Source organism: Chiloscyllium plagiosum, chromosome 37 (genome assembly GCF_004010195.1).
Source record: "Chiloscyllium plagiosum isolate BGI_BamShark_2017 chromosome 37, ASM401019v2, whole genome shotgun sequence".
Classification (NCBI taxonomy): domain Eukaryota; kingdom Metazoa; phylum Chordata; class Chondrichthyes; order Orectolobiformes; family Hemiscylliidae; genus Chiloscyllium; species Chiloscyllium plagiosum.
In genome coordinates, this window is record NC_057746.1 from 7,496,692 (window position 1) to 7,509,210 (window position 12,519).

General features: G+C 42.2%; 1 protein-coding gene across 1 annotated transcript in view; it reads left to right on the forward strand.

Moving 5' to 3' along the window:
- The window catches only part of LOC122541279 (complement C4-A-like), a 128,292-nt gene that overhangs the window by 59,278 nt on the left and 56,495 nt on the right, over positions 1–12,519 (forward strand). The window contains exons 10-11 of the mRNA XM_043677903.1: positions 2,412–2,527; positions 3,180–3,323. Of these exons, the coding sequence (XP_043533838.1) occupies positions 2,412–2,527; positions 3,180–3,323 (260 nt within the window). The remainder of the gene's footprint in view (positions 1–2,411; positions 2,528–3,179; positions 3,324–12,519) is intronic.

Genomic DNA, 12,519 nt, shown 5'->3' on the forward strand with positions numbered 1-12,519 from the left:
TTTCTTATTACACTCTTTGTTATCTTCTGTTTGCTTTTGTATCCTTCCCAATCTTTTGATTTCCCACTGTTCTTAGCCACTTTATAGGATCTCTCTTTTTCTTTAATACATTTCCTGACTTCCTTTGTCAGCCAAGGTTGTCTAATCCCTCCCCGGTTAATCTTTCTTTTCTTGGGAATTAACCTCTGTACAGTGTCCTCAATTATACCTACAAACTCCTGCCATTTTTGCTCTACTGTCTTCCCGGTTAGCCTCTGCTTCCAGTCTATTTTAGTCAGTTCCTCTCTCATGCCCTCATAATTACCTTTATTTAACTGTAACACCATTACATCTGATTTTGCCTTCTCCCTTTCAAACTCCAGACTGAACTCTACCATATTATGGTCGCTACTTCCTAAGGGTTCCCGTACTTTAAGATTTTTTATAGAGTCTGGTTCATTACAAAGTACTAGGTCCAGAATAGCCTGCTCTCTTGTGGGCTCCATGACAAGCTGTTCCAAAAATCCATCCTGTAAGCATTCCATGAATTCCCTTTCTTTAGATCCACTAACAACATTATTTACCCAGTCCACCTGCATATTGAAGTCTCCCATGATCAATGTAACCTTGCCTTTCTGACATTCCTTCTCTATTTCCCGGTACATGTTGCGTCCCTGGTCCTGACCACTGTTAGGTGGTCTATACACAACTCCAATTATGTTTTTTTTTTGCCTTTGTGGTTGCTCAATTCCACCCACACAGACTCCACATCATCTGACGCTATGTCATTCAATACCATAGATTTAATTTTGTTCTTAACTAACAAGGCAACCCCGCCCCCTCTGCCCACCTCCCTGTCTTTCGATAAGTTGGAAATCCTTGGTTGTTTAACTGCCAGTCCTGATCCCCCTGTAACCAAGTCTCTGTGATGCCTACTACATCATAATCATTCACTATTATCTGTGCCATTAGTTCATCGGCTTTGTTATGTATGCTACGAGCATTCAGGTAAAGTGCCTTAATGCTAACTTTCTTCTCATTAGAGATATTGGAAGTCATAAGATGTCCGGAGTTATCCTTCCTTTTTGCTGCATTCCGAGTCTGCCTCAAGCTTAAATCCACCTGCACACATGCTATCTTGCTGCTTATCTTTCCATTTAACGCCATACTCCCTGTCGCTTTCACTTTCCCTTCCCCCCAACTCAGAAGTTTAAAGTCCTACTGACCACCCTATTTATCCTCTTCGCTAGAACATTGGTACCAGATGGGTTCAGGTGGAGACCGTCCCAACGGTACAGATCACCCCGGTTCCAAAACTGATGCCAATGCCCCATGAAATGGAATCTCTCTTGCCCAAGGTCCCCTAAGGTCCAACTTTGGTTAAAAAAACTTGGAGATGCTAGCATGCTGAACTTCAATGCAAGTAATTTTTTTCTTCTTCTGTGCTGTTGTGTTTAAGCCATCAGATTCTATTTCCCCTAAGACCATTGTTATATTTACTTCACAGTTATAAAATATTCCATGATTATTCCTTTAGTGGATTTGTAATGAGGAAAAGATCAATCCTGCTACAAAATGTTTCACTTCTGCAAAGTGAGCGTTTGCCCGGAGTGGAAAAAATTATTCATAAATTTACGAGTAATGTTCTGTGATAGCAAAGCAAATGGAACATCGGTGTCACTGAAATGGCCAACATTTAGCAGTTACCTTCTTGTTAGCCCTCAAGAAACCGCTTGTGAATCCCTTGCCTATACATCTGCTCTTGATCTGTTCAATGTAACATGACAGACCTGATAGGGTGGGATTTCATGGAACTTAGATCAGAGTGGTGCTGGAAAAGCACAGCAGGTCAGGCAGCATCCGAGGAGCAGGAAAATCGACATTTCGGGCAAAAGCCCTTCATCGGGAATACAGGTAGGAAGCCTCCAGGGTGGAGACATAAATGATGTGGGGTGGGGGGACGCTGGGGAGAATGTAGAAAAGGGTACTATAGGTGAATGAGGGTGGGGATGAAGGTGATAGGTCAGAGGGGAGGGTGAGGGAAGGTAGCAAAGAGTCCAATAGGTGAATGTGGTGGGGATGGAGGTGATAGGTCAGAGGGGAGGGTGGATCAGATAGGTGGGAAAGAAGATAGGCAGGTAGGACAGGTCATGAGGACAGTGCTGAGTTGGAAGTTTGGAACTGAGGTAAGGTGGGGGGAGGGGAAATGAAGAAACTGGTGAAGTTCACATTGATGTCCTGGAGTTGAAGTGTTCCTACAGTGCAGGATTCACAATATCATTTCACTAGATTATTACATTCATTTTGCTGTGATTCACTTGCTGATCTTGTCCATCTGAGCGTGTCGAGTTCATAGGTTTCGTACCTACTGTCAAAGGAAGTCAGTCAGAAATCAAAACTGATGAATTTTCCGTGTCTCCGGCTGTGCACAGGTGGTGAGATGGAGGAGGTGGAACTCAGCAGCATAAAGTTTGTTTCTTCACCATACGTCATCGATTTATCAAAAAACAAGCGCTTCTTCTCTCCAAAGTCTTTTTTCACTGTCATCGTAAGTAAATCGTAAAGTGGTTGATATATTATTACATTCGACCCCAATCGAATCTTTCCTCTGCCATGCTTTAGCACGATTTGAAGATGCCGGTGTTGGACTGGGGTGTAAAAAGTTAAAAATCACACAACACCAGGTTATAGTCCAACAGGTTTAATTGGAAGCACTAGCTTTCGGAGCGACGCTCCTTCATCAGGTGGTTGAAGGAGCGTCGCTCCGAAAGCTAGTGTGCTTCCAATTAAACCTGTTGCACTATAACCTGGTGTTCTGTGATTTTTAACTTTATGCTTTAGCACAATGGCGAGAATCGCACTTGCTGCCAAGATAAATCCAGCTGATCACAATTTTCATCTGCACGTGTGGTCTTACTGAACAATCCCTTCGCATAGTCTCTGAGATTTGCAGATAGCAAAACAATATTATGACATAGGTGGCTGCCGTCACTTCAAGTGTAGCACTCTCTGCTGCTTTTGGAGTTTGCGAATTGAACACATTCCTGTGTTATAGATCCTACTTAAGAAGTTAACTAAGGTCATAATCTTAAAATACTCAAGAAATCTGATTGAAATAAGCCAGATCGATGTTTTGAATTGGTGGACAAGAATTTGAAAGAGATAGTCTTATGAACGATTTCAGTTAATTTTGTCAACAGGCAACCATAACCTATCCGGATGGGACTCCAGCTGTCAATGTGTCAGTAAATATTGATGGAGACCAATCAACAAACACCAATGAGCAGGGCCTTGCTGTCTTTCAAAAGGAGACTCCAGCAAATGCAAGTGTTCTGAGTATCAAGGTAAGCACAAATGATTTTGGACATTAATAACCAAAATACATGTTATTTGTGTTGCAATTTGAAAACCAAAGCCAAAACTATAAAGTCATAATGTGGAGATGCTGGTGTTGGACTGGAGTGGACAATTTCAGAGGTCACCCCATACCAGGTTATCATCCAACAGGTTCATTTGAAATTATAAGCTTCTGAAGCCTTGCTCCTTCCATGGTGAAGGGCCCTCGGGACTTCATCTGATGAAGGAGCATCTCTCCGAAAGCTTGTCGTTTCGAATCAACTTGTTGGATCAAAGTTATAAAAAAACCTATTCTCTTTTGTTTTATGATTTGGAACCACCTGATGAAGGAGCGACGCTCTGAAAGCTAGTGCTTCCAATTAAATCTGTTGGATTATAAGCTGGTGTTGTGTTATTTTGCTTTACTATTTCTTAACTGTCCAATTACTGCTTTACTGTCCAATTCTACTTTCTGCCTTTTTAACAGCTTTTGAGTTGTTACTTGTGAGTTTATAAAGCTTTAACAACCTTCGGTCTTGCAATACTATGGTTCTCCTTTGAAACAAGTAAAACACTGAAGTTCTTGAATGAGCAGAGATGCATATTCATCTTTGACCATTTTCAATGTAATGTACTTTTCTGGCAATCCTTCCCTCATATATAAGGAATTTCTTTTTTTGAAATCAAACATATGTTTGCCATTGCTTCACAAAACATTGAATCATAACGAGATTCATTTGTATAATGATCATATTCTGTGAGGATCATTGATGACAATGATACTAATTGTGCGCGATTCATTACGCAATATTAAATATTAACAAGTTTACAACCTTGGCTGGTGATACAATGTCACACTGACACACACATTCTAAAACTCGTCCTCTTCAGCACTCTTAGCAATTCTCTTGTCAGAAAGCAATGCATGTGCCCCAAGATCATCATGTTGCCTCTTCTAAAAGCTTCCATGATTTATTATTCAACGATCCTTCCAATATTACATGACTGTTAAGAATTTTTCTAAGAGATCCCATGAGCTCTTCATAGAATCCCTAGAGTGTGGAAATAGGCTATTCGAACCCAACAACTCCACACCAACCCTCTGAAGAGTATCCCATCCTATCCCTACATACTATGGGCAATTTAGCATGGCCAATCGACCTAACCTGCACATGTTTAAACCGTGGGACAAAATCAGAGCAGACAGAGGAGACATGGGGCAAATGTGCAAGCTGCACACAGATAGTTGCTCAAGGTTGGAATTGAACTCAAACTCCTGGTGCTGTGGGACAGCAGCACTAACCACTGAGCCACCCTAGAATCAGAGCACTTCTGACTGATGTTATTCCTAAGTTCCAGCTACACTGAATCTTTATTATGATCTCCTGAAGACAGATTTATTTCACATGTGACTTAATGTCAACATTTACTAAGAGGAAACTCCTCCTTTGTGAATATTCTGCATGTCTTTACCAAAACTTGTGTGCCCTGGAATTTATTCACCAACTTGATAGTTTATAACCATTATAATGTCTATAACTCTGACCTCCAGTTCAGCTGGACCATCTCATATACCTCCCTCCCCCTTCCTGGACCTCTCCGTCTCCATTTCCGGTGATTGACTCGACATGGACACCTACTTCAAGCCCACCAAATCCTACAGCTATAAAAAATTTCCTGATAAAGGGCTTATGCCTGAAACATCAATTCTCTTGCTCCTCAGATGCTGCCTGATATGTTGTGCTTTTCCACCACCACGTTTTCAGCTAACATGTGTAATGTCAATTAGAGCAAAATAATTTCAATCCAATTATGACACTAATTAATTTATTTTATTGCATATGTGCCTTCAAATAAAGGCTAACTTAATTTATTTAATGTCTACTTTCTGCAAAGATAATTTTCTGTGATGTACAGTTTTAGTTAATGGTTTTTGTCCCTCATTTTCTGAAGCTGCTTCTCTTTACTCATGTCACTACACTGTTCTGATCTTTTCATTTTTCTTTCATTTCTATATCATTCTTCTCACAAGACAACCCTTTTGGACCTCTGTTAGTTTAACTCGATGCCCATAAGTAATAGAATATGGAACGTACAGCACATGAATAGGCCCTTCTCCTACCACATCTTTGTCGATTCCATTCTAAACTAATCCCATGTGCTTGTACATAGCTTACATTTCTTTATTCATAAAATATTTATTTATGTGGCTAAGTGACACTTAAATGTTCCTTTGTCATATCTACCTCTACCACCAGAGACCTGGGTTCAATTCCCACCTCAGGCAACTGTCTGTGTGGAGTTTGCATATTCTCCCCGTGTCTGTGTGGGTTTCCTCCAGGTGCTTCCCACAGTCCAAAGATGTACAGGTCAGGTGAATTGGCCATGCTAAATTGCCCGTAGTGTTAGATGAAGAGGTAAACGTAGGGGAATGGGTCTGGGTGGGTTGCTCTTCGGAGGGTCGGTGTGGACTTGTTGGGCCGAAGAGCCTGTTTCCACACTGTAAGTAATCTAATCTAAAAGTAATCTAATCTAAAAACACCTCCCTTGCAAAAAATGTGTCTCAAGTATCTCCTTTAAACTTTCCCGCTCTCACCCTGATTGGATGCCATGAAGTATTTGACATTTGGCCCTGGTAAAAAATTTGAACTAAGCACCTTATCCATGCCTGTCATAATTTCATATCCTTCTATCAAGTCACCATTCAATCTCCGAATCTCCAGTGAAAATGATCCAAGTTTATCCAATCTCTTCTTATATCTAACCTAGTACACTGCAATGTAGGCAATATCTTGGTAAGTCTTTTCAGCACCTCTCCAAAACTTTCACACCTTTTCTGTAATGTGGTGGCCAGAACTGAACACAGTACTCCACACGTGGCCGAATGACATTTTTATACGGCTGCAACTGACTTGCCAACTTTTATATTCAGTTCCCCAACCAATGAAGGCAAGCATGCCGTATACCTTCTTTATCACATTATCCAGATGTTAGATTTAGATTAGATTCCCTACAGCATGGAAACAGGCCCTTCGGCCCAACAAGTCCACACCGACCCGCCGAAGCGCAACCCACCCAGACTCATTTCCCCTCTGATTAATGCACCTAACACTACGGGCAATTTAGCATGGCCAATCCACCTAACCTGCACATCTTTTTTTTTGGAATGTGGGAGGAAACCGGAGCACCTGGAGGAAACCCACGCAGACACGGGGAGAATGTGCAAACTCCACACAGAGAGTCGACTGAGGCGGGAATTGAACCCGGGTCTCTGGCGTTGTGAGGCAGCAGTGCTAACCACTGTTGCCATTCTCAGGGAGTTGTAGACTTGCATCTCAGGATCCCTGTGATCAATCCTCCTAACGGCCCTACCATTTACTGTATATTTATCTCTTGCAGTTGGCATCCCAAAATGCATCACTTCAGTGTTGTCTGGATTAAACTTCGTCTGCAATTTCTCCCTCCAACTTGACAACTGATCCTTCTGTCTTCTTAAACAACCTTCCTCACTATCCATAACTCCACCAATTTTTGTAACACCTACAAGATTACGACACAGACCACCTACAATTTAAACCGTCACATTTATTTTTATATGACAAAGAACAGAGGTCCAAGCGCTAATCTTTATGGAACACCACTGTTCTCAAACCTTCAGTTAGAAAAAGACACCCCTCCACTGTTACCCTCTGTCTTCTATGAACGAGCCAATTTTGTATCCAAGTTACCGATTTACCATGGACCCAGTGTGACTTATTCTTTTGGTACAGCCTACCATGAGGTACCTTGTCAAATGCTTCAGTAAAGTCCATAATGGAGACATCCACGTCCCTACCTTCATCACTCTTGCTTAACACTTCCTCAAAATACTGAACCAAGTTTGATTAGATTCCCTACAGTGTGGAGACAGGCACTTCAGCACACCGTCCACACCAACCCTCCGAAGAGTAATATGCCCAGACCCATTTCCCTCTGACTAATGCACGTAACACTATGGGCAATTTAACATGGCCAATTCACCTAACCTGCACATCTATTGGACTGTGGGAGGAAACTGGAGCAATCAGAGGACACCCACACAGACACGGGGAGAATGTTCAAACTCCACACAGCCAGTTGCCAAAGGCTGGAATCAAGCCTCGGGTCCCTGGCACTATGAGGCAGCAGTGCTAACCACTGGGCCACCGTGCAGCCCCGTGCATGTGAAACATGAATTTAACTCCACCAATCCATGCTCACCATCCCTCAAATGTCTCTATTATTTTCCAAATATGAGCAAGTTCTGCACCTAAGAATCTTGTGCAATAATTTCCCTATCATTGACGTAAGGCTCACTGGACTATCATTTCCCACATTACCTTCATCGCCCTTCTTAAACAAAGCAACAACATTGACTATTCTCCAGTCTTCTGAGACACTGCCTGTAGCTAAAAAAGATAGAAAGATCTCTGACAAAGCCCCAACAAGCTTCTCCCTTGCCCCACTCAGTATCCTTGGATAGATCAAATCAAGCCCTGCAGATTTACCTAACTTAAGATTTTTCACAACACCCAACAATTCCTCCTTCTTAACATCAACATGCCCCAGAATACCAACATACCCATTCCTTGTGCTACCATCATCCATGCTCTCCTTGTTCAATACCGATTTAAGAACCTCACCCAGATTCAGAACCTCACCCACTTCCTCTGGCTACTGATAGAAATCACCTTTTTTGTCACTGAGTGGATATACCGTTTCATGAGCTAGCCTCCTGTTCCTGATATAATATGCATATTCTTGGGGTTCTGCTTAATTCTACTTGCCAAATACATTTTAGGTCCATTTTAGTCCTTCTAACTTCTTGTTTAATTTGTTTCTACTTCCTTTGTATTCCTCAAGAGCCCTGCCTGATTTCAGTTTTGATTTCAGTTCTGTAAACCTTACATAAAGAATATAGAACATAGAACAATACAACGCAGAAGAGGCCCTTCATCCCTCGATATTGTGCCGACCTGTGAACTAATCTAAGCCTATCCCCCTACACTATCCCACATTCATCCATATGCTAATCCAAGGATTGTTTAAATGCCACTAATGTGGCTGAGTTAACTACATTGGCATACAGGCCATTCCACGCCCTTACCACTCTCTGAGTAAAGAACCTGCCTCTGACATCTGTCTTAAATCTATCACACCTCAATTTGCAGCTATGCCCCCTCGTACAAGGCAATGTCATCATCCTAAGAAAAAGACTCTCACTGTCCACCCTATCTAATCCTCTGATCATCTTGTATGTCTCTATTAAATCCCCTCTTAGCCTTCTGTCCAATGAGAACAGACTCAGGTGCCTCAGCCTTTCCTCATAAGACCTTCATTCCAGATCAGGCAACATCCTGGTAAATCTCCTCTGCACTTTTCCAATGCTTCCATTTTATTCTGTACCATTGAACTCTCAATAGCTTTTATCATCCAGTGTTCTTGATTCTTGCCCTCGTTATCTTTCATTCTCACAGAAAAATGCTGATCCTGAACTCTGACAATTGGCATTTGAAAGACGCCAACATGTCAAATGTGGATTTTCCCTCAAACAGTTGCTGCCCCCCCAGTCTAATTCCTCCATTTCCTACCTAATACTGTTGCAATTAGCATCCTGCTTATTCCACACTTTAACCAGAAAACCAAGCTTATCCTAACCCATGATAATCTTCAAACTTACAGAATTTTGATCAATGTTCCCAAAATGCTCTTCAACTAAACTTTTACTCACCTGATCAGGCTTTTCTCCCCATAGAAGGTCTGCCTAGGATGGCCCCTTTCCTCATTGTACTGTCTGCAGATTAGGAGAAAGTGAGGACTGCAGATGCTGGAGATCAGAGATGAGAGTGTGGTGCTGGAAAAGCACAGCAGGTCAGGCAACATGCGAGGAGCAGGAGAGTCGATGTTTCGGGCATAAGCCCTTCATCAGCCCTACATTAGTCGTAGAGCTGTACAGCATGGAAACAATTCCTTCAGTCCAACTTGTCCATACCGACCAGATATCCTAAATTAATCTAATCCCATTTGCCAGCATTTGGCCGATATCCCTCTGAACCCTTCCTATTCACATATCCACCTAGATGCCTTTTAAATGTTATAATTGTACCAGCCTCTACCACTTCCTCTGGCAGCACATTCCATATCTGCAACACCCTCTGTCCCTTTTTCGGTCCCTTTTAAACCTTTCCCCTCTCATCTTAAACCTCTGCCTTCTAGTTTTGGATTCCCCTGACCCTTGTGAGTAGACCGTGTCTATCACCCTATCTCTGCCCCTCTATGAGGTCACCCCTCAGGCATCAGGTGCTCCAGAGATAACAGCCCCAGCCTATTGAAACCCTCCAACCCTGGCAACATCCTTGGAAAGCTTTTCTGAACCATTTCACATTTCACAACATCCATCCTATGGCACAGAGACCAGAATTGTATGCAGTATTCCAATCGTGGCCTAACCAATGCCCTGTACTGCCGCAACATGACCTCCCAACTCCTATACCCAATATACCCAGTAAAGGCAAGCAAACCAAATGCCTTTTTCACTATCCTGTCTACCTGTGACTCCACGTTCAAGGAGCTATGATCCTGCACTCCAAGGTCTCTTTGTTCAGCAACATGTTCAGGACCTTACCATTATACCCTGCCCTGATTTGTCTTTCCAAAATGCAGCACCACACATTTATCCTTGGCCCATTGGTCCATTTGATCATGATCCCGTTGTACTCTGAGGTAATCTTTTCTGTCCACTGCATCTCTGATTTTGGTGTCATCTGCAAATTTATTAACCATACCTCATGTGTTCATATCCAAATCATTTATATAAAAGATGAAAAAAACCAGTGGACCCAGCACCGATCCTTATGGCACACTCCTGGTCACAGGCCTCAAGACTGAAAAACAACCTTCCACCATCACCCAATGTTGTTTCAAGCAATTTCATGGATGCACCGAAATGTGGTTGCAGCTAAACCCATGGCACTTAATGAGCCCCAGTCAATATTGGGGAAGTTAAACTCATGCATGAGAACAATCCTGCTGTTTTAACATCTTTCCATGATTTGCTTACGTACCTGCCCCTCTATGTCCCACTGGCTGTTAGGTGACCTTTCATTTAACCCCTCATAATGATTGTACCTTTCCTATTCCCGAGTTCTCCCCATATAGTTTCTCTTGATGAGCCCTGCAAAATGTCCCCTCTGAGAGTGATTCTCTCTTTCGTCTGTATTGTTATGCCCTTTCACTTGTTATATTACTCTGTAGCTCTCCTGAAACATCTAAATGCTGGAAGGTTAAGCTGTGAGTCCTATTCTTCTCTCAACCAAGTTAATGTGATATCCCATATACTAATCCCAACTCGAAGTTCAGCTGCTTTACCTGTTATACTCTTTGTATTATACACGTAGGACCGCCAATCCTGCTGTGTTAATTAACTCCACACTGCCTCTTCTTTCTGTTTAGACTTACTTGACTGAACCTCTACCTTTTCCTGAATCATTCCAGGTGCTGACTTACTGTTCTCATTCCCATCCCCGTAACATTAGTCTAAAGCCTCCTAAGTGGAACGAGCAAATTGACCTTCAAGTACGCAGTGCATCCTGGTGTCTGGGATGCTTCTAAAAATATGAAAAGAATGGCAAGTGAAATTATCTCGGGCCTGCTCATGAAGTTCCTGCCTTCCGTGGAACATTGAGTCTTGCTGCATGATTTGAGAATTACAAACCTTGCAATCTGTAGCAAAGAAATTGTATAAATGTGGACTCTCAATTTGAGTTTAATGATTGACATATGCTATAAATCTTATCTCCAAGCAAAATTAACAACCACTCAGACAAATAAACTTTTTCGATGCAATGCATTTCTTTAGATCAGACAGAAACAGCTGGGTGTTTCAGGTATGAACGAAGAGCTGACTGTTGTAGAAACCGTTGTTGATGTGCAGTTGATGGATGTACAAATACTTGTGTTTATAATTCCACACAGCAGACTGGAGATAAGAGAACACTTTTAGAACGTATAGCATTGTAGGAGGATAGCTACAATATTTGCCTACAGAAAATAGATATTATGTATAATGAATATTTATGAACTGAAAAAATATCAGGAGGAGAATTTCCCAGGTTTGGTGTTGCTTACTATGTTCGTTCTTAACTATTGGCTAAGTGAACCTCAGGGCCAGAGCTGCTGGTGTGTTCATGGTGGAGCATTCACAATGCTGCATATGTTCAACAATGCCGTCACACCACAGGTGAAAAATGAGCATGCTGAAAAGGCATGGGTGAAAAGCAGGCAGAGGAGAGGAGGTCAGGGGGTGCAGAAGCCCCTGCAGCCATTTCCTTTCTAACAGACTTGGATACAGTTTGTATATCTTTGGAATCAGTGGTTTATGCAGTGGAAAGCAGTGGGAGCCAACATCATGGTGTGTCTGCTGAGCATGATGAAAGGTGCAGCAATGGTATTGAGGGATTTAACTATCAGGAGAACAGAGAGGTACTTATTGTTGTCTCAATGAGACTGCATCATGGCAAGTTGCCTCAGGATGTCACTGAATTCTGAAGGCCGTCAGCAAACTGCGCTGTATGTTTTAATTAATGGCGTAGGCAGCAAAAAGGATGAGTTCCTGCAAGGAAAGTTTGGGAAGCTCAGAAGTCTATAATAGCACGTTAGTGCCACCTGCTGGTGTGTGTAGAAATGGAAGGTTAGTCCAAATGAATGTCTGTTTGGAAGGAGAGCAGAAGAAGGATGGCTTGAGATTTCAAGGATGTTGAGGCTGATTTGGGATCGGGAAGACATGTATAAGGTGAATGGATTGCAATTGGTTGGATCAGTTTATTGGAATTGAAAGGGATCAGCATTCTTGCAGGGATGTTTTTGGAGAAGTTATAGACAAATCCCATGAAGTGTGGAAGCCTGTTAGAAAGCTCAGTAAAGGAAATGCATGGCCAAATGTTGAAGAGACAGCAAATGACTCAGGAAAGCACATCAATTATAGTCCCAGTAAAAGTATAAAAGGTTTTGTCAAAGTTGCATGAATAAAAACTTTAATGAAAGGTGTTTGACGAGCAAGGTGAATGAGGAGAAAGTGAGGTCTGCAGATGCTGGAGATCAGAGCTGAAAATGTGTTGCTGGAAAAGCGCAGCAGGTCAGGCAGCATGCAAGGAACAGGAGAATCGACGTTTCGGGCATAAGCCCTTC